We start from the raw sequence: 22431 nt of genomic DNA on the forward strand, positions 1-22431 counted from the left end.
ATTTTTAGCTACTCAGGTGATGTAAACTTTCTCATTTTCTTAACAATTTCATGATCCTGAACTAAGGTTGTAGCTCTGTGAAGATACTTCGAAGACAATGAACTCTTCACATTCACTTTCATGTGGTTTGGGACATACTCCAACTTTATTTCAAAGTTCGTTTTGAAATAAGAACCCACTCTCAGATAAAAAGAGAATCTTGACTTTAACTTATTGTTGGCAGGTCTTACAATAGTTTTCATATGCTTGAATACAGACTAGTAAAGGAATGAGTCGTCTTATAACTAAAGTCACCTGTTGCTCCACAACGGGTCAAACAGAAAAAGTTCTTGCAAAAGTCAGAGAAGAGGCCTCATCTTCTCTTCAACAGCTCAGCACTCAAGTGTTAACATGCTGAGACTGTAATCATGTACCCTGCTTTCAAAATTTCCCTGAACTGCAGTTCCCTGTAATTGGGTAAGTCATTCTAATACGCCCGATCTGTTCCAATACCAACAACAGTGATGATAACCACTGAACAAAGTAGTAAGTATTCTGTATCAGAACAAAAACTTTACAGAGAAAATGTAATAAAACTGTGATAAAAATACATCTGCCTCTCCCTTAAGCTTCCATTCCATGTAGCAGAGGAAAAGCCAACTTCTTGCAACATCCTACATAAAGTTTTTGGTACGATATCCTGTCCAAAAGCTTTCCACTTTCTAGACTAGGAAAACAAAGATGTCAGAACAACTATGGAGTATGGTGGGGGGTGAGCTAGGAAGCAGGACACCACCCTGTAAATATCTCCAGTGCTGGAGGGAAGATCCGAGTTTTCTATAGATATTTCCATGGGTTTCCAATTTGTTTTTCCTGCAGCCTCCACTAAAGCAGAGTATGTTAATGACTCCTACATTAAAATCCTACAATTCAATACACACTAGCTTTAGCTTTCTGATCTGGTAATGCACACCTGTGTGTAAATAAGCACATGCACATGCTATTAGTAAAATTATTGCCACTGATACTCTTCATTAAATTAATTCAGCAAAGCACAGTAATGCCCACAAGCACAGAGAGTTCAGGGGTATCAGTAGACCAGAAATGCCATCAAAAAGACTGCTGATACCTCTCCTTGTCATTGTGGGCCTTCAAAAATGTTATCCTGCAAGAACTGAAAAGCTTTCATTTTTACAAGGTAATAAAGAGATTTGTAAAATAACTGTGTCAAGAAAAAGAGAATTTAAAGGACATTGATTCTAGGTTATAAAGATTTATTCTAGAACTCTAAGAGTTTGTCCACAAGTACAACAGTTATTAGAAACATGTTAACATAATGACTGGCCAGGAAATTAGTAAATTATTGGACTCAGTTACGCTTCCCTGAAGTTAACATTTTGACCTAACAGCTAGCAGCTGTCCCAATACAGTTTTGGTTGCATCATGGTCAGAAAATATTTGTGCCTGTATCATTTGGTTGTGAGTGGGCAGAACTATATGACATGTTTCAGATTATTCTGAAATAATTCTAACCCATATTTTGCATACATATATGGAAAAAAGCCATATATACAATTTTTGAAACCGTAACCATAATGCTAAATATAATGTATTTGCCTTTTTTCCATATTTCACAAACACATGATAAGATAAAATTTGCCCTTTGACCAAAACCCACATCTTTTTTAATGCACAAGATAGAATTGCGCATTTTTATCACTATAATGTGCCCTTACCAATGACTGAAAAGAAGAAGTGGGAGATTCTGAAATAGCAAATGAGTAAGTCGCTGCCCCACTGGAATGAGCTGGAAAAAACGGTTTCCTGACCTGAGGCCTCACCATAAGATTTGGGCTAACGGGCCAATTTAAAATCGTGTCATCCTCCCCTGCTGTTGCAATTACAGTAAATGAGGTTAGAGATACTAACAAACTATCCTCTGGAAATTGCTGAAAAGAGCACTGTTTTGTTTTGACAATCCTTATTAATTTACAGCTATGCATAAAGGTATTTCTTCTTGCCTGGAAATAACCACTGTTATTAGAGCAGGACCTACAGATCTCAGATTCACCCTTTAGAATCTACCTATCGCATACCATTAATAACTACAGTCTTTCTATCTGTCTTATCATGACTGGCTCACTGAAATCCACAGGTTATGAGTAATGCATTAGAAATCAAAACCTTTTAAATTGACTGTGGGCCATCAGTTTTTTTAATTGCTACAGAGAACTGAAGATCACAACAAAATTTCTGCTGGCTCTAAATCTAGACCCAAATCTGTGTATATGTTCTTCCGGCAAACTACTTTGAATTAGTTCTTAGGAGAAAAGCTTTTAAGGAGCTGGTGAATGAAAAGAAAGAGATCACTGAACAGTACAGAAGGACACACAGAAGTGACTGTCTGAAGAACAGAGAAATACCTTGTCCAAGAATACAGTTTGAAACTACATTCTTAACATCTCAAAGTTCAATATTCTGCTCATTAACCTAAGCTCTTCAGCTAACAAAGATGTACAGGATGGTTTTTACAAAGATGTGAGGGAACAGGACAGTCTTTAAATCACATTCTTAAAGCTCACACTGAAATCAGAATTGTGAATATAAAGTCTGACATTAAGGAGAAAAGCATTCTCCAGATTATGCCTTGCCAACGAGTTCTTTAGTCACCATCTCTATCACTGTCTACTTTCTTACCTGCATGTAAAAGCAAACCTAAAGTGCTGCGCCCCTGTACCTTTCAAAGAGATCTACAGGAAAGGACAGAAGAAGTTTCATTGCCAGCAATTTTGGGGAAGAGTTTTCATTCTAAGTGATCTTACTGAGGATGTTTACTAAGTATCTTGCTAGGGCAAGTACAAAAACCATGGGAGTCTATCACACTGTCACTTAGAACTGACAGCTCCTTTTATTGATCAGAGAGGGCATGAAGAGCTTTATTTAGGCTCTGATCTTAAATGCATGCCACACCCTTTCAGTGCCCTTTCAAATTAGTGCCTTCCAACACAATGTGTTTTTGTGGGGCCACAGCAGGAGCAAAGGTGCCTTTCAGGAATTTGTGGGGAAGAGGAGTATGGGTTCATTCTATAAACATTCCAACCATATGCCAGCTTTCCAAGACCCAGGGAACAAGCAGCATCAGTTACCTGGCCACTGAAAAATCCTGAGAGCTGTCAGATAGTAGGACCTGTTGAAGCCAACAGGAAATGAAGGTATTAAGCACCCTCAACAAATAAGTCCACAATCTTGCTATATATAACTGCAGGGAATGCAGCTTTACTTCTGAACTACTGGAGAGTCCTATTACTAACTGACCCATTTTTTTTGCCTGCTTTATGGAGAGCACAAGTATGCAGGCTACCTTTCTTGCCAGCACTACATGAAGGCAGGAAACCCAAACATATTATTGTGGTGACAACCTCTGGCTCATTTACTCTGCATACCTAAGATAAACTTCAGTGCTAAATTAAAACAAACCACATATGGCAAGATTTTCATGGTTGTTTAAGTACTGCCTGATAATGAACACTGCCTTGTTTTTTTCCCCAGTGAAAATAAAATGTATATGAATTGCCCTTTGTTAAATACCTTGCTGTTTAAGTGCAGTAATAAAATGTTCTCTTCCTGATGAATGCTGCTGCAGCACTTGGGGTGACCTCCACAACTTCTCAAAGCACATGAACTACAACACATGGTTCACTGTCTGATAATCAGGGTAAAATGGCACCTGCAAGAACACTGCTTGCAATGCATGCAACTTCCCACTGGGTAATTTGCTGTAACAACAGAAGCATATTGTTGTCAGAGAGAGTGCACCCAACAAATGTGTTTATACACTGATATTAATATTGAATTCTGCACTATTAAATCTCTCTGGGGATTTAGCACAGCAAGATGGTTAAGGACTTTTTTAGGCTATTACTTTCCAACACTGTCACATCTTTGTTGTGTTTCCCACCCACATGGTGACCACCAACAAATACAGTTTTGCAAAAATAAATAAAACCCCTCCAATTACAAATTAATTCAGCAATTTATATGTACAGGTCCTTGGTCCATGTACACTTAACTAAGTTAACTCATGAAGCATCTTGTAACAATGATAACTACCACTAATTTTTTTTCCATTGACCCTTGTGTGTTGTTCTATTACACAAAAATAACTAACGGGCAGTAAGTGCTTCGCAAAAGCAAGTGAACATATCTCATGCATGTAAGATGCAGAATAATAAAGTTAGCAACAGAGAGAAAAAAAAAAGAAGTCCTATAAAACTAGATTATCCAGTCTGGCAGTTCTACTGTACCAACATAGTTTTGCAACAATGTTTTTTTAAACATGGGAAGTTCCTTGAGCAATACACTCTGACCAAGATCCTTTTCATTACCAAAGTCTGTTCACTTCTTCCTCAAAAAACCTCTTGCCATTTACTAAGGCTGGCTGCAAACAAATGTCAGTTATAATATCCTTCTAGGATAGGACTATGTAGTGTATGTTCATACCAGTAAGCTTCTCTTAACACCGCAGTAGCCTATAGGAACAATAAAGGACAAGGCTGATAACTTACTTGTTTTTATTCAAGCCTGTTCAGGGAAAGGAGAGGTCTAAATTTAAAGAGGAGACAGGGGAGAAAATGTAATCACTGCAATTACCAAGATCCTTCAAGAAAATACTTGCTCACCCCTTTTTACTTCAAGAGGAGCTACAAAAGCATTCTCATTCACGAAGTTAACTCTTTGTCTGGTAGATTTACATTCAAATATGAATGGCTTCACAAATAAGAACAACTGGTTTGTACTGCAGACATCCAATATGCACAATCCATTTCCGACCATTTCAGCGCGCCTACTAAACTGACATTAGGTTTAAAAACAGGGGACAGAATGATGCAATCATTGTGACTCCTTTCCATTTGACCCGCTTTCTGATTTACTTCCAGAAGTGAAGAGAAAGTGCTACTATCACTTCTACCATAGATAATCAGAGTTCCACTAAAACAATTGGTATTAAATAATGAATTTTTCATGAAGACAGAAAGAGCTATCTCTGCTTAGTAATTAAAATTATAAAATCGCTTCCAGTCACTGAGCAATGTTAAATTTCTTTTCACAAGTGCAGTTCTTTTATTTAAAAAACTGTGCTGTTCCTAAACATCTATTATAGAAAAAAAGGCCTGAGGTTTGCATGATACCCACTGCACCAGTGAATGTAGGGTATTCCAGAGATAGAATCATGCAAGCCCTCTGCCACCAGTTCCACCAGCTGACACTCTCATTTGACATCTGTTCTGTTCTATGCTTGTTTATATTGCACTCATTCCCGTAAAACATGATACCTATCAATTATATCACTACAGCTTTAACATTCTTGCAAAAAAAACCCCCCAAAACATTAACCTGGAAAAGATCTGCAAGTGAAAATATAAAGATGAACACGACTCCAGAAACACTGTAGCTTAATTCTGGAGCAAGAGCCAAATTAAGAAAGAAAAGCAAGTATTTACCAGGCCCTACAACAGTTTGAATTATCAATTGATTTGACTTATTTCTGTTACTGAGTAGAGGGCATCAGGACACCTCCTGCTCACCTTCTTTTAAAGTCCACTTGATTGCTCCTGTCCTCTTGCTGACAGCATGCAAACTTCCATCAAGGGTTGAAACAAACAACAGTGTTTCTGGCACAGTTACTGAGCTGGTGTTCTGGAAAAGAAAAACCCATATGCTGAATGTAATTTACTACAGAGTTTACTCATAACTGTCATTGTCTAGAACATCACTTCTCTTCAAATCACACACACTGGACAACTTTCTTGTCCCTTTGAATTCATTGATTTTTTTTTTTTTTTTTTCTGTCAACATTATGGAACTACTTACTGTGCTAAGTTCCCCTAGAGACAAACTAGGGGATGCTTTAACTTAACCTCAATTTTCAATTTTATATTAAAATATTCTTGTACTAGAGTTAGGAGAAACCAGAGATAGGGCTGATCTAGGGAAGAATTGATACAAAGACTATGTGGTAAGTCAGCTAGAGTAAGGAACTTCAAAGCAGCTCAGAGAACCTAAGTGTTAATGTCAAAATCATGCTACTACCAAGTAAATAGAACATACTTTTGCCAAGGTTTAGTCCCCTAGAGATGAAAAGACACTGGCTGGGTAAAACATGGATAAATAAAACTGAAAGGTGATCAATATTCTGTGAGGCTGACTGTGGCTGAGAGACAGGATGGAGCTGCAGGCATGTAGGCTGTCTCTGAGAGAGGCCAGAATATTTAGGATAGATGCAGCTTAAAGGCTGGAGGAGATCCATATTGTTAAGCCTCTTAATTGTGTTTTTATACCTCCTGTCTCCTGGTACTGTATTTCTGCAGTAGACAGTAAGTAACACTGTTTAAGAAAGTCCATACGTATTAACACATCCACAGACATCTCGAAAGCAGTTAGCTGCAGGATTCAAACCTCAATTTGACAGTCTAATCATTCTGCCACTGGAGACACGTCACTCTGTATTTACGTGTATGGGTACAGACCTGCTGTCATTCCTATAGCACAAGTAGCTTTTGAGCCTGGCTTTTGGAGAGCATGTAATTTTATTAAAAGGGCATCACACAAACATCAAAAACTCAGCGCTATGTAGTTATTGCAGGAACTATGAGGCTAAGACCAAGGTGTTTCACTGCACAAAGCAGAAAAAACATGTTAATTTAATGTCTACTCTTTCTGCCTAAACATGATCCCACGCACCCTAAGACCAACCTATATCCATTTACCAAGTCTCAAGTTATCGCTCAAGTAACTTGTCATTTGTAGACTATCTGCACTGCTCATCTGCGTGCCACCTGCCACGTTTAAGAAGTTTCACAGTTAAATATAATTCTTAACCTACCACAGTTCATGAAATGAAAGTGTATGCATTTTATATAATTAATAATGTCTTCAATGGCTTAAATTGTAAAAAACAATTATTAGTCATGTTAGAATTATTGCAAAGCAAAATACACAATTGCCAAATTAAAATGCATGGATATACGAGTAGCTTTCTTTGGAAAACTATACATTTTTAATGCATCTCAGCTAAAGCAATTAGCTTTATTCTTTACCTGAAAGTCTAAGAGGATATTATAAAGCAATAACTACCCAACTTTCAGGTCACACCTACAAATATTATACATGCTTCTTTCCAGTCATAATGAAAACAGCTGGAGCAGACAATTGTAAAACACACCGTGCAGAAAAAATGAAAGCACAAATCAGCAATACACAAACCATAGATCAGAAATAAATGCTGGAAGTTCAGAAAAAAAGGAGATGTATCTTAACACATAAATATAACTTATCTGATGTAGTTAAATTATGTAGGCTGCAGAGACATCTACACTTCAATAAAATATTTACAGCTGCATCTGGAATCAAACTTTGCAATGTTTCTTCAGACAGGGACACTGAATAACAGCTCTTCTCATGCTGGCCTATAAAATATGCAGCTTGAGATGCTACTAATCAGAACTGAATTTAAGAGTAACTTTCTAGCCTAATGACCTGATTTGTATGTAAGAGCAAAGAGAGGCTGTATTGTAGAGTTATGAGTTCTCATTCTTTTGTATTATGACTGTCATTAAATCAAACTATTGTGGCCACTGTATCAAAATAATTCATTAAAATTTTGCTCTTTAGGTCTTTTTCTATATGAACTCCCAAAACAACTTAGGATGGTGTAGTTGATTTACAATCGTCTAAGTCCAGTCTTCCCATTTTCCTTAAATAACCATTTAACAAGCCAGATCCACTGATTCTGCAGCCAGAAGGGGAAGACAGAATCCACACTCCATTATTTGGAGCTGAAAGCCATCTAACTGTGACACTGAATTTGCCTCCCCAGGAAGATTTACTTTTTAAATCCGTCATTGCCTAGCTGCCTGCATAAAGCTATCCTTGAACAAAAATAGAAGGGAGGCTTTTGGTTGCATTCTAGCTATCTTTATAGCTGCTTTTATGCAAAGATATGGCTTCTTTGTAAACAAAGACTGCTTCCTGTACAAGGTTGTAATAATCTAAGAATTAGAGTAACTAATCTTCCTAACCTGGGGACACTAATGAGCAAGTGGGGCACTAACTGAGCAATGGCAGCACTCCTCACGTCTAAGATGTTGTCTTGCATCAGACTGACAAATTCCCTCACTCTTATCATCGGTGTGAGGCAACAAATGACAGTGGTGCAAACCAGGTTATAATATGAATATTTTCTGAGTGAGTTGTGATGAGGCCCCCAAAAGATACTGGTTCAAGGAATACCAGGAGGCTGAAAAAAGCTGCACTTGAAGAGGTTTCTTTCCCTTTGTAGGCCAAACTGCTGTGGAGACTTGCAGATTGAACTGATCTCACCATGTATAAGCTCTTTAAGCATGACAGGACATCTCAATTCAACAGGGTACCAGCAGTAGGAACAACTGTTAGGAAATCCTCCGTATCTTAGAACATTTTCCCCATAGAGTTACTTCAGGTGACTTCCAGCACTCATTTTGTATAGGGTTTTGATCTTGAGATGTACCCAACAAGAGTCATCCTCAGAAACATATGTATAGCCACATACTAGCCCAGAGATGCACATGCAGCCATTACTAATCATTCTGGTTTCAAGCTATTAAGGCAAAAATTTAAAAATTTACAGGGAACAGTGTTGTGATGAAAACAAGAAGGAATGGACAGTGGTCAAAATTTATTTCAAATTAACCTCTGTGCAGTAACTGTCATTCTCAAGTGCCAGATGTTGCCCTACATCAGAGAGCAAGAGGCCGTTTAAAGTGCATACTACATACCTGTGTGAGTTCAAAGAAGAAATCACAATGAGAACTGCAAAATTTGAACAACTTCTTATACTGTTTTTTACTCAGACCTTTGACAAAGCACATCTGAGCTTTCTCATACCAAACAAATGTGTATTTTCACTGCAGCTGTACTCACAAAAATTTCCAGAGAATTTAATTCTTCTTCCAACTGATGCATAGATAAGGCAGAAAACATTGTTAGGCAGTATGTCAATACAACATGATATATGGTATAAATCCTGTACATTTTACACCACAGGGAACACAAGAAATACCTGTTTCTTCATGAAGACCTAGCTACCCTAAACCAGCTCCATTAACAAAAACATTTAATTTAAAAGACTGGAATGACTCTGCTCTTCTATCAAAAAAGTTACACCAAAAACATCCATTATCCAAACTGATCATTTTAGTTAACAAATACACTGAAATTGCATCTAGAGTGAAACACAGTAAGTTGAGCAAGAACATACAAGTGTTAAAGGCAGGAAATGAAAATTATTGAAGTTCCTCTAAATTGCAGGTGGGAATTTTGACACCCAGAATGCAACGAGGAGCGTTGAAGTTTAGTTTCAAATAAAATACAACATATAGCAAATCTAGGACATCTTCCATTTATACAGACTGTTTTTCTAGGCTATTTTTTACTGTCTGCACAAGTTTCTCTTAGCTTTTATCTTCTTATCTTACAGAATCAGTATATTCTCCACAAAGCATGTTCTCTTCCTGTCTTCTTACTGTAAAGTGAATAAAACATGTATCATCTTCACAAAAAATGTGCTTGTAAAATAACCACCATGACTATGGGTGCATATCAAATATCAGTTATGTATAGTATATGGAACACTACTTGTTGTAGATCTGTAGATGTAACATTTTCATATTAAACATTTGCATATCTATTTGTTGTGACATCGAGGCTATAGAAATTATGGAATTAAACGTGAGCTCTGAAACTCTCATCAAAACATCAGTAACCAATACTGTCTTCCAGATTACTGACATTGTAGAAGGCTGCTAGTACTTGGGACCAAATAGAAAGTACTAATGTGCAAAAAGTTCCTCTGCACATTCTGCAGTCACAGGAATATGAAAACTTCTCCGCACATCTACCCTCCAGATCACTTACAGGCTGAACGATAAAGAAAGAAAACCAAAGTTGAAGAAGCTATTCACACAAGTTTCTGTTGAAAACCAGATGAACACCTGAATGTTGCCCACAAGCAGAATGACCCAGAAATTTCTCAGATATGACTAAGATCATGAAATTACCATAGCTTTTTTAAGCTTTTCTGTGTAGTGTCCTTGGTCTGGAGGAAAAAGTGCCACTCCCAGCTACCATTCTTATGGTGCCTACCACCACTTTGTGGTTAACAGGGAGATGTGAACTCTTCCTGGGACGGCAAGTGCTTACGGCATTTGCAAGCATCAAGGGGACGGGGGGAATGGTACGCTGGAAGAGGTTATTCAGTCTGTCGAGCCAGAGGAATCACCTTCTCTTCAGAGGGCTCTGGGCCCCAGTTCTGCTCACTGCCCAAGGAGTTTCACTGGGAGTGAAATCAGCACCGAGGCACACCCATTTCACTGACAAAAGGATTCTGGCACATACATGCATCTTCTCCCCTCAAAATACAGTTAGGCAGCATCACTATTCATGCTAAGCTTATGTTCTCCACTCTGACTGGCTTTGTCTTAATACCACTTCTTTCTAATGCTTTCCTTCACCTCCCTCATAAGTCCATGTTTAAGTTTTGTTGCTTTTGAAGGGTGTTCTTATATTTAGCCATCAAAGTCGCATTGATGTGGTCATTGCAACCCTGTGTGTCAAAGATACCATCTTCTTTAGGTGAAAGACTGAATATAGGGCAAATTTCATTAGCTCTTCCTTTACTTCTAAAGTTGTATTTACACACAGATAAAACACCTAAAATACCATATATTAAAACTCGTCCATTCATTCATACTTTTCAAAGCACACAGTATCATGCAGTTGTGATTAACCAGCTGAGTAATACACTGACACTGCTGAAGTTTATGACCTAAATTTAAAAAAAACAGATGAGCCTGTAGACGTTGCAATGCAGTATTGCTAATTTGTTTTGAACACCTACAGTAGTCACTTGGAGAAAAGGCTAGGGAGATAGTATAATAGTATGGAAACAAGGTTTCATTCTTTCAAATTGCATAAAACAACAGGCATAAAAATGAGCAGATTATTTAAATAATGACCTGTGCTTCACCCAGACTCAGAAATAAAAAACACTTTCTCTTGATTTTATTAGTGACTTTTAACAGTGGCTAGTGACTGCAGTATCAAGGTTGCAAATACTCAATAGACTTTATTTTGAACACAAAGCTTTATAATGAATTGATTGATGGATTAATTAGAGCCTGGAATTAGCACTGTTATGAAAAGCCATGAAAATTATAAAAACCTGTACGTACAAGCCAAACTTGTTTTCATTTTTGCGTGAAGTATGTAAGAGCATTCTCCACCACAAAATAATCTCTTGAGATAGACTCTTTATAAATACTGGTATACACAGATATTTTCCTCCCTGCAGGGGTGGGGTCTCAACTGTTGTGATGCAATGCAAATTCTTGAAATAGATTTTTATTTCATACTGCAATTTTCTTTCTGAGGCGATACAATTGAATACAAAAAAATATGTCAGGACATGAAATAGCTAAGCAAAAAGAATTTAGTGACCAGAGAAAATGAGACAGAAGGAAAACCTGGTTTGGGTCTTTTATCTTATCTGAAACTGCAATAATGTCTATTTTAACAACGACCCTCTTTGGAATTCAGAGAGAGCTTCTACTGCCTTGACAGTCTGTACTCATAATAATCTTCCACATCAACAGTGATGTTAAGTGAAGGATTTAAAGTATTTGGAAATTACTTGGGGACTTCTCTAGAATTAATTTTTTAATAATTTAATTCAAAACACAAATTTTCAAGCTCTCACTTGAGTTCAACTTTGACAAATGCTCTAAAGTGCTGACTGCTAATAATCAATAACAGCCTAAAATTTGGGACTAAATAGAAAATAGCATTTTTAAGCTAGAACAGAAATATACTACCTAATAGAAATAGCATTTTATAAATAGAAATGCACTATAAATACTAGTTAACTTTCACGCAACAGTTTTCTCCTCAGTCCAGATCTACCACATCTTTAGACAAAATGTTTTACAAATCCAAGTAAGAAAACAACTCAAAACAATTCTGAAGGACCCATGGAGTCAAACGAAGGTCAGCAAAAGCTGTAGAACAAGTTCTGGTGTGTTTGCATACGTCTGTGGCACAGTTCAGTGTCAAAGATGATATTATCTTCATTCACCGCAACACTTCAAATTTTTTTAAGGGTTAGCAGAGCAATGCCCTATTTTTATTGCGTTACAAGAAAACAGATCCCCATAGGAATAATTTCTTCCATTAATTTATCTGCTTAAAGACAATACCTTTGAAATGCAGGTCACCAAGTATGCACAAATCCCACTGAAGTCAGTGGAAACAGCAGATAGAAAGCAAATCAGGCCACTCAGTTCCTTGAGGTTATCGTTCTGTAACCTAGAAATATGTTTTGCTGTGGGGGCGATAGTACAAGAGGTTCTTCAAGTATGAATAAAGAAATGGAAAACCCTTCATAGTGACACTGGATGTGTGATGGTGTGTTGCTGACTCTAAGAATAGTGTTACTGATTTCATAGAAATAATTGAGTGCCACATGTTACTAGGTAATAATTTTATCTTTTCTGAGCTTTAAGTAGGAACACATATGCACCAAACTTAATATGAATGGATGATAAAGGATGGTTTGCTAACTATAATTTACATCCTCATAAATTCTTTGGTAATGTCTGGTTTACCAAACAAAAAAGTTGACAAGATAAATAATCACTCAAGGAAAAAAAAAAATCTATATTCCTCACTTCATAATTAGCTTAATATACATCAGGATGTATATTTGCATTTTACTAAAAAAGTATTAAAAAACAGCTTCAGCATTAACAGCACCAGACACTTTCCTCACAATAACAAAAGGCCTATACCATAATTTATGCTACCGGAACCACAATCAGTAAACCAGTAACGACGCAAAGCAAAACATTTTTAGACATTAGCACATGCTGCAAGCACTTGGCATATTCATCACAGATAGCCTATGATTCATTACCCTGGTTTTGATAGCTATCCTCTAATTACATTGCCAGGCTAGAGGCTAAAACTCACTATGCATAATAAAACCATGCCATGAAGAAACTCTCTGTGAAATTCAGTAAACTACTGGGGGGAATTTTTCAGTATAGCTAATAACTAAGTTAATATATGAAAGAGAGCTGACAAAAAATGTATCTTCTTTAGAAAATGAAATCAAATTACAGATCTTTTAATCTTAAACTAAATTCCAACGTCTCATCAACACTGTAACCCAGCTCCACTGACTTTTCATTCATATGTCCATTCATACTGCAATTAAAAAAACTGGAACCTACGGGAGGTCCACTCCAACTATCCTCTGACTCGACTAAACTTTAAGTGGTGCTCTACACCATAAACTTCCAGCTAAGTTTTCAGACTTGATTTTCTCTGTAAAACCAAAACTTACTTCAATATTCCCAAGAACACCAGCAATCAAAACGAGTAGGACAGAGTTATAAACACATGAATTTCCACTCCAGGACAAAGCTGTCCATGACAATTTTACGTGTGCAAGAGAAGTTTGCATTCCGCCCCCCCCCCGCAAAACCCTAAACTACTATTTTTTTGAGCGACCAAGGAGATCTGCAACTCAAATAAAACACATAAATGTTAGTTAACATAGTGACTGAAGATGTCCCCTTTAAAACCTTCTGCTGTCTCTCACATAGGTTTTCACGCCTATCAGTTAACTGGCCAAACACCTCATGCTGAGATAAAGAACACATCAGAAGACAAGACATCTGGCTACGGCTGGGGTTTTCCCATGTCAGGTGCAGCCCGCATGTGCTGCCTGCACACACCGCGTCACAGCACCGAGAACAGTCCCACGGGCTGCGGGAGGGAACAGACACATGTCCCAAATCCCAGAGAGGTGGTTATTTTTGAGTTGCACTTGACTCCATGTTAAAAGAGAAACAGGCAGAGTTTGGAACATCCCTGGCTCACAAAACCAAGGGTTTTTTTGAACTAGAGAAACCTGTAAATTATTATTGTGTAGTATTTACGGTGACTGCTTATTTACTGACAGCTCTACTGCATTTTTCATTGCTGTATCTGAGATGTCACCTTTTATAATGTGTTCCCATACATGGCTAGGACAATTCCAAGAGCCATACACTGTGTCACCTAAATAACACAAGACAGCATTTCATCTTATAGAAAAGAGAGGAAAAGAAGCCCTTGTATGAACACACAATATAAACTGTAGCAAAATAATATTAAAGTTGGGATACAAAGTAACACTACATTTATCAGAAAAAGAAAATACAGAGCAGCAAATCACCAGCACTCTTAAATCTATTGAAAACACAATCTGCAAAATCTTTAAGCAATCTCATGTTCTTCATGTCACCTCAATACCAAGAATTGTATGCCAGTCTTTTTCATGGAAATTTATTACTCAAGTGACATTAATAGTTCTACATAAGCCTTCCCAGTTAAACGGGTTAATCACAGGTGAGATGACTGGGATGGAGTTCACAGATATGAAAACTAGTTCTGAAAAGGGACTGAAGTACGTAATAGATTTTAACTTAGAAACCATGGTGGGGATTACAGCTGGCAGAGCAAAAGACTAGAGCTAGAAGCTAAGAAATGGAGAACGTGAGATCAGATACTGATCTGAGGCAAGATGTCAGGGCAGAGAGACCAAGATGAGAGACAACCTAGAGAAAAAAAGGGGCTGAATTCTACCAGGGCCCAAGTCTAGGTTTTTGTGACTATGCAAGTAAAATTATACAAAATTTAGTAATAATCTGTTGATTCAAAGAGTACTTTTAGTATTTAAAAATACTTCTTAGTATCCTCATTGAGTACTATTCTTAAAACTTCCTAAGTTGCAAATCAGTGTTTTCCTTCCAAAATCTGAACCGCAAACCTGTCAGGACCCTGAAGATATCTCAGTCCAACCTTATAGTCCAGACCAAGGCAAAGATATTAACACTCTACAGTAAAGATTTTAAAGCAATTTTTGTTGACCACCTCTGTTTAATTTTTTCCAGTTTCCTAATGAAGGAACAACACTAGGTATGTTACACAACTTCACTACTACATGTGTTTACTTTTAAAGAAGGGGAATGGAGCTATTATATCCGAGGTAAAAAAGCCTTCAGCTTTGCTTAACCTGAACTATAACCCCATATATTACACCAGCATTTTCAGGTAACAATGAACAATCCATCAAACAACATAACCTAAAACTTTCCTCTGTCACACTCAGTATAATGGCAACAGTAAATGCCAGCTGGCCTTTTCATTGTTTCCGGATCCTGAGAATTTACAAAGAAGAGCACCTTTCAGAACTGGAATTTTGAATACTTAGTTTTCCATCTCAGTAGACAGTATACACAGAGTAGACAGCACCCATTTTAAAGTACACTGTTTAAAATTATTACCTCCGTACAAATAATCTGCTCAGCATTCCATCTGCTTTGCACCAGTTTCACTATTCCCTGTGCTTTTATTGCCCCACGCAACACTTTATAACCAACCTCTTAAGGGGTTGTGTAGAGCAGTGACTTGTGCACTTCGACTTTCACCTTTGAATTTAGAACTGTAGTCTCTTTTGGATACCAACCTACTACATGTACACTTAGTGCACATTGCTGTCTTTGCTCTGGAAAGAGAATGATCAAAATGCCATAAGACGGTATACAGGGTATGTAGTTAGTCATGGGTATTCAGATATCAACCACACACACTGGGGTTTTATCAGAAAGAAAACAAGCCTCCTCACTTATGATGTTATGAAGGGACAGAACAAAGATCCAGCATGTTTCATTAATTCCTCTAAACACCTACATAGTTTCAGCTTCCAAAGTTTCTTTGTCCTACTTTTATCAACCGCTTTCTGGGAAGTTAACTGTTCTCTATTTCGAGGATTACTGCATACGCTCCATGTTCGGGTACGGTGTTCCGTGGAACACGCAGGGCACGGAGGCAGGCACGCAGCCGTCCGGCCGGACCGGGCTGGCACACCGCAGCCCCTCACCCCGGCGCACCCCGGGGGGCACCCGGCACTAACGGCAGGAAAACGGGCAGCGTTCGGCTTCGCAAACACCGCCCATGCGGCGGGCTGCGCGCACCGACGGCAAACTTTCGGCAAAGCCCCGGCAGGAGCCCACCGGGCCGTTCGCGCGTCCCCCCCCCGGCTCCGCTCTCCGCGGGCGGGGGGGCCCGGCCTGCACGGGGCGAGGCCTCCCCTGGCCCTCCCCGGCTCGGCCGTCCCCGCACCCCGAGCGAGCCGTGCCCACCTCCCCCGCCGCGGCCGGGCCGGCGGCTGCACCGCTGAGTGCCCTCCCCGCCGGCCCGCAGCCCCCCCAGGCCCAGCGGGCAGGCTCAGCCCGGGCCGCGCCTCGCTTACCCCGGGCCTCGGCGAGAGCAGCGCCAGCAGCGCGCCCAGGCGGAGGAAGAGAAGGAGAAGGGGGGGGCGGCGCGGCTCCATGGCTGCCACCCGCGGGGGCGCGCAGCGGCTCCCCCCGCGCGGCGCTGCCTGCGGCCGCAGCGTGTCCGGCGCTCCCCGCGCGGCGGGGCGGGGCGCGGCGGGGCCGCCCGCGGTGACGTCGGTGGCCCGGCCCGGGCGGCCCCGTCCCCCCACAGGTACTGCCCGCCCGCCCCCCCCCCCGGCGGTGCCTTCGGGCTCCCCCGCGGCGCCCGGGGGAGGGGGGAGCTGCGGCCAGCGAGGCCTCGCGGCTCCGTTCCGCTGCCGGAGCCTCCCCGTTTGTGCTTAGCCCCGACCAAACGGCCGCCGGCCCGGGGGGAGCCCGGCCAAGAGCCACATTTGAAACGGCGCGGGGTGCAAGGACAGCTGGCTGGCTGCTGCTGTTTGTTTGGGGGTTTTAAAACACCTTGTGGGTAAGTTCAGGCTTGACGAATTGCCGCCCTCCCCCAGCACCGCCCCGCCCGGTACAATTTCCCTGTTGATTTTTCGCTTTCAAAGCAGATCGGGTCAAATTTATTTGGCATAGCTCCTGTTTTGACAAAGTCACTGTTGACCCTGGTGTGCCTTGCAATGCCTTAAATAAATGTAAAAACAAAAGAACACGCCTCTCTGAACCAAAAACCAGGTCCAAACTCCTCTGAACTGATAAAAATACACACAAAATTACTGAACCAAATCGAAGAAGCTTTTAGAAACGAGAGTAAATTTACACTGTTTAGCAAAGGCTTAGCTTTCAGGTGCCTATTTATATAACAAAGCCACTTTGTCCTTGCTACATATTGTTTGCTTTTTAATACTGATACCACTAATGGAGCTGCAGAGCACACTGAGTGCTAAATATGCAGTCTGCACATAACAGATCAGCTCTGGCAGCTCCCTCTTAATGTGTGCCTTTGATTATACAGGCAGGAGGCATAATTAATGATCTAACCTGCAAGTCTGAATACATAAAAACATCCTGGAGCAACAAACCACACTGAGATTTCAGTTCTCCGGTACTGACAGATGGGTTTCTTTAGGGGGGACTTGGATTTGAAGCATTTGAGAACAAGCAGACCATCTAACACGCTGCATTACACGTGCCATGGTAACAGCACGGACAAGGAGCACATCTAGACCTCTACCACACGACAGAAAGTCCTCACAGCCATACACAACGGCGGTCAACGCGGGCAGTTGTGCCTCCGTGAAAAGCACACGCGATGTTGTACAAGATCCGGGCCTGCAGTGTTAGTGCTTTGGCTCTGCTGCCTCCGCTCAGCTCCCGGCTTCGGGTTCGGCAGGTACCGCAGGATGGCAGCATTTCCCTTCCCATCGGCCTCCATCTTCCCCGGGAAAAAACCCCTCGCAGCTGCCGGCCCGCCCTCAAGTCTGAAAATTGTCTGGCGAGTGTTTGGGTACCATTACCTCTTAAGCTGAATTTCACGCCGTGCTACGTTAAGGAAGTTTTTCAGTTTCGCAAACACTGCGTATGCCACCACCGGATTGTAGTTATTTAACACGAGTGCCTCCCAACGGCCTCGCAGGAGGTAGGAAAAACGTCAAAACCAAGGGCTGAGGCGGGAGGAGGCCACCCGGGGCGGGAAGACGAGCGTCACCCTGCGCCCTCCCGCTCCCCTCGCACCTCTCCTCAGAAACTGAGGAACCACCTCTGAGGTGGGCAGCTCTGAGGTCCGAGCGGGGCCTAAGCTTTTACATTTTTAATATTAAGCCCTATTTTTTAACAACAACAAAGCGCTAGAGCAAACTACTAAAGAAAAGAGTACTACTGTTTCTGAAAAGGCGAATAAAACTACCGGGGAGGGGCCAGGTTCGCCAGGCTCCCTCAGGCTCCTCCCGCCTCCGCCCTGCCCTCCTCAGCCCCGCCCACCCCCGCGCGCAACCGCACCCGGATGAGCACGTGCCACCGAGTTTGAATCCTATTGGGCGAAACAAGGAGGGGCGGGCGCCGGTTGTCTATAAAAGGGAGCTCGGCGGAGCATCGGCCTTTCTGTCAGCGCGGCGAGTGGAGGTGAGCGCTGGCGGCTGGAGGAGGGGGGTGGACGGGCGGGTAGGCCGGGCCGCGCTGATGTCTCTTGACACGTGTTAGACTGCTGACATGCATGAAGCAAACCTACTACTGAGCGCCCAGGCTGCCGCCCACTCTGCGGGGCGGCTGCGGTGCACTGCGTCTGTAACCTCCCCGTTTCCCTCTGTGTCTTGCAGGGTCCGTGGGACGACCAGCGGCGGCGAGCGGCCGGTCAAATAAAGCTTTTGTGCACCCCGCGAACGTGTCCGGCTGGTTCTTGCGCGCGTCTCCGCCCGTTCCCCGCACTGCCTTTGACCCGGCGGCGTGCCCTGCCCGCGGCGCCGCTGGCCAAGCTGCAGTGCTAGAGCGAAGCGCTTGTTCATAACTGGGGCTGCTCGGCCCGACCCGGGTGGCTCTTTTAAAAGCAAGTGACAGCTCGTCGCGGCCCCCCCCCCGCCCGCACTTCCCGGCGCGGAGCTGCGGGCGGCACAAAATGGCGCCGCGGCCTGAGGGGGGGCAGCGGCCACAACCATGGCGCAGGGGCGGTGCCCGCTCGGGGAGAGGGTGACAGCAGGGATCCAGGTTAGGCGTGCGCTAGCGGTTGACCCAGCCTTGGCCACTGCACTCGGTTTTTCCTGAGGTAGCTTAGGGTTCAGTTTCTAAAAGAGAGGTGGAGCAAGTAGCAAAAGTCCTGGGATTCCTGCCTATTCTTGCAGGAGCAAAGCCAGCTGTTAAGCAGGAGAAAGCAGCCACTGTTGGGGGTCCTTTATGCACACAGCAGAAGAGAACTTGGAACAAAAAAATTGACTGCAGTGATGTAAGCTGCAGCTAAAGGGCCTCTTTTTTGTCAAAAGCTGTGCTCATGGTGTCCTGCAGGTAGAGAGGGGAGAGTTAGTGCTTTCTGTAAATAGGAAAGTTAAATCTACACCCACACTAGCGATAGGATTGGACATCTAAGAGCAATAGCTGAGTCTTCCTGAGGAAGACTGTAAAAGAAAAGGCCAAACCTACCACAGAGGGTACTGTATGCCACCTGGTAATCATTTTAAGGTTGTCACACATGTAAAGTGAAAAAACATTAAGGTGTATTCCTCATGTGAATACTAACTGCTGCAGTGAAATTTTCACTACAGTAAAATTGATCAATTTAAGCTTTTCCTTAGAACTAGAATAGTCTCAGCACTGGTTAACCCTAAAATCATCATATGCCATAACCACCAAGTACAACTGATAAATCTGAGAGAGACTGAGCATGCTCTATTGTCTTAGCAAGTTGCATTTCTAAAGTTTTTGAAAAAACTTGCAGAACACAGTGGTTAAGCACAATGTAGAAATAAATTCTGAATAATTGTTTGACATGGGATAAATTTATTTAATAAAACAAAGCAAGCAGATTGTAGTTACCCACAGTTTATGAAGTGCAATATGACAATCTTGTGTAATAAGTCTAAATCTGTTTACACATTAGTGCATCTAGTCCTTTGACTTCAGTTATTGCACATAGAAATTAAATCATATAAAAGACCTGCGTACAAGACATGCAGACTTCATGAAAGGCAAATAATGCCTACATAATCAGAGCAAACCCCAGAATATACATGGCCTGGAATGGTCAAGGAGGAGTTCAGGTAACAAATATAACCTACTATTTCAATTAAAGGTAACCAAAATAGGTGTTCAAATATAGAATTAATTTTAAATATATTAAATGCTAGTTTTCTTTTATGTTTCAGGCAAGGTGCTGTTTAAAAAACCTTCAATATAATAGCTTCATTTAGAGATGGTAAATCATCAAGTTACACATGGAAATTCTGATTTACATTAAATGTGACAACACAACGTACAAAAAAGTTCTTAAAAAATTACTTCTAAAAAAAAGCAAATCATGTTATAAAAGGAGAGCCAAAACTCACCTTCTTTGTAAACTAAAACTTTTTTTGACATCCATGAACAGTTGGCAACACTGAGTATCAGAAAAATATTACATGTGTTAAATAATGGATATGTAGTGTTCAAATGTTGGATTTACTGCATACATTTAGTCTTGAATCATTACACCAGACAGAAATAAAAGGCAGTTGCCCCTCCCCCCTTAGATTTGGCCATTATTAACAGAAACCATCTTTAATTACATCATGATCAGCTTGAATAACTAATGCTCAAATTCCTATTCCACAAAGTCCAAAAAAACCAATGCATGGGGTCAAAATCTTTCAGTCACAGGTGAAAGTCACAAACATCAAGCAATTTGATGCCTGGAGTTGCACAGCTGTAACACAAGAATTTGGTCCCACGCTTTGCGCGTAAACACAGTGCAATGGAAAAGACTCACAGCAACAAACTCCTATAAGAAAAAACTTGGTGTGTTTCATTGTAGCAAGAGGCTCTATACACGGCAGGGTAACTAAGTACTTCTGGTCATGTCCAGTGTTGACATTTTAAGTGTGCTCATGTCTTTATAAACATTCAGAATTAATCATGAACCAAGGTGATTGTACCTCACTATAAGGCGGCTTACTATGGTTTGGTCTCATGGCTTACCAACCTTTTTCTCCTCATTTACAAAAATCTGACAGTCCCACCTTCACTGATAGTTGCGTGTGTTTTATGGCTACTTGCTTCCCAAAAAAAGCATTAAGTTCTGTATGAAAAAAGTAATATGTATATACCACACTGAATCACAATATTACCTATACATCCAATTTACATTCTTTTATCCTGAAAGCATTTCATATTTCGATTGCTTGACACAAGCTATTGACTGCAGAAGTGAAAGAACATAAAACAGTTCATTCTACACCTCCAACTGCCTGAGAAAGAAAAATATTCTTCCAGTTTTATAAATTCATTCCTTATTTAGGATTTTTCCCATTTGGCACGCAGTTCCTTTGCTGCCAAACAACCTTTCAATGCTGTAATGCACATTAACAGAGCATGAAAACATAAGCTGAACAAAAGGTGTGTCAACAAGCTCCTTGATCTATTACAGTTTGGTTCCTCCTCCCTCCCGCAAAGAACAGGTCATCTTAGCCTCCAAGTTAAAATCCTCATGGCAGCCAGCACAAAAATAAATCAACTGCTTAATGGAATGAAATTTCATGTAGCTGAAGTACACAGGAACAATAACCAGGCAAGTGAGCACAAAGGTATGGTTATAGGCAGTCCTTGTGGGGGGAAAAAGTGGCACAAGTCAAGGATGAGAACTACAGCACAGTTTATAAAACCATGAGAATAACTTTTATAATACTGTAAACTGCAAGAGTCTTCACAAGTCATGGTTGATCAGGGGCCTCCATGATCAGATCTTTCGGAGGGCATGTAGAAGAGCGAGGATCCATGGCTGAGTGCATTAAAGGAATATAAACATCATCCATGTTTGGCATGACAAAGATTTTCTGTGAAAAAGATGCAATTAAATCAGGTTACATTTCACATGCCACTTAAAACCTTAGTTTTCTGATTTAATTACAAAATGCAACAAATGTACAGATAAAAAGTTCTTGAGTTCAGCATTATTTGAGTCCATGCCTGTACTGAAGCCCTACAGTCTCCGTTCCATTAACTCAAGCCCTTTACTTGTTACAGTTGTAGATGAAGCTCAGAAATATGATGATCTCTGCACTTTCCATTAAATTGAAATAGCACTAAAGCAAACATACCACTTTATTTAGCTCTGCTCCTTTCTCAGCTCTTACCCATATACTTTCAAACTGTACTTTTAATGAAATAAAGAGGTTTGATTTCTGCCTGATTGTACAGGTCAGGGTCCAGAATGAATCTGGTCAGTACTGTTTTCCTATCTTGCAAGTACTTGTAATTTTGGAGGTTTTTTCCTATTTTTCAGTATGGTTAATGTGATTTTTTAAAAAACTATTTTATTTTAAAGGAAGTAGTAACAGGATACCTTACTGCCTCATCTGTTCTTAATTTCAAGTAACAGCTTGGTCCTCTATCATCTAAGAACACCTAGGATCAT

General features: G+C 40.9%; 2 protein-coding genes and 2 non-coding genes across 13 annotated transcripts in view; 2 read left to right on the forward strand and 2 right to left on the reverse strand.

The window, feature by feature from the left end:
• Window positions 1-16516, reverse strand: part of ERN1 (endoplasmic reticulum to nucleus signaling 1) — a 38868-nt gene extending 22352 nt beyond the window's left edge. For all 3 annotated transcript variants that reach the window (XM_074888812.1, XM_074888811.1, XM_074888813.1), the window contains exons 1-2: window positions 16370-16516; window positions 5565-5676 (exon numbers count right to left, since the gene is read on the reverse strand). In XM_074888812.1, the coding sequence (XP_074744913.1) occupies window positions 5565-5676; window positions 16370-16450 (193 nt within the window). In that variant the 5' untranslated portion in view covers window positions 16451-16516. The remainder of the gene's footprint in view (window positions 1-5564; window positions 5677-16369) is intronic.
• Window positions 16517-18509: 1993 nt separating this feature from the next.
• LOC141952381 (small nucleolar RNA SNORD104) lies at window positions 18510-18572 on the forward strand. Its single transcript, XR_012631615.1, has one exon. It is a non-coding gene; the product is annotated as a small nucleolar RNA SNORD104 (small nucleolar RNA).
• A 183-nt stretch (window positions 18573-18755) lies between these two features.
• Window positions 18756-18892, forward strand: LOC141952382 (small nucleolar RNA SNORA50). The gene has a single exon (XR_012631616.1). It is a non-coding gene; the product is annotated as a small nucleolar RNA SNORA50 (small nucleolar RNA).
• A 911-nt stretch (window positions 18893-19803) lies between these two features.
• TEX2 (testis expressed 2) overlaps window positions 19804-22431 on the reverse strand; it is a 65299-nt gene continuing 62671 nt past the window's right edge. For all 8 annotated transcript variants that reach the window (XM_074889172.1, XM_074889171.1, XM_074889169.1 and 5 more), the window contains one exon: window positions 19804-21850. In XM_074889172.1, the coding sequence (XP_074745273.1) occupies window positions 21728-21850 (123 nt within the window). In that variant the 3' untranslated portion in view covers window positions 19804-21727. The remainder of the gene's footprint in view (window positions 21851-22431) is intronic.

Source organism: Strix uralensis, chromosome 19, assembly GCF_047716275.1.
Source record: "Strix uralensis isolate ZFMK-TIS-50842 chromosome 19, bStrUra1, whole genome shotgun sequence".
Taxonomy (NCBI): Eukaryota; Metazoa; Chordata; class Aves; order Strigiformes; family Strigidae; genus Strix; species Strix uralensis.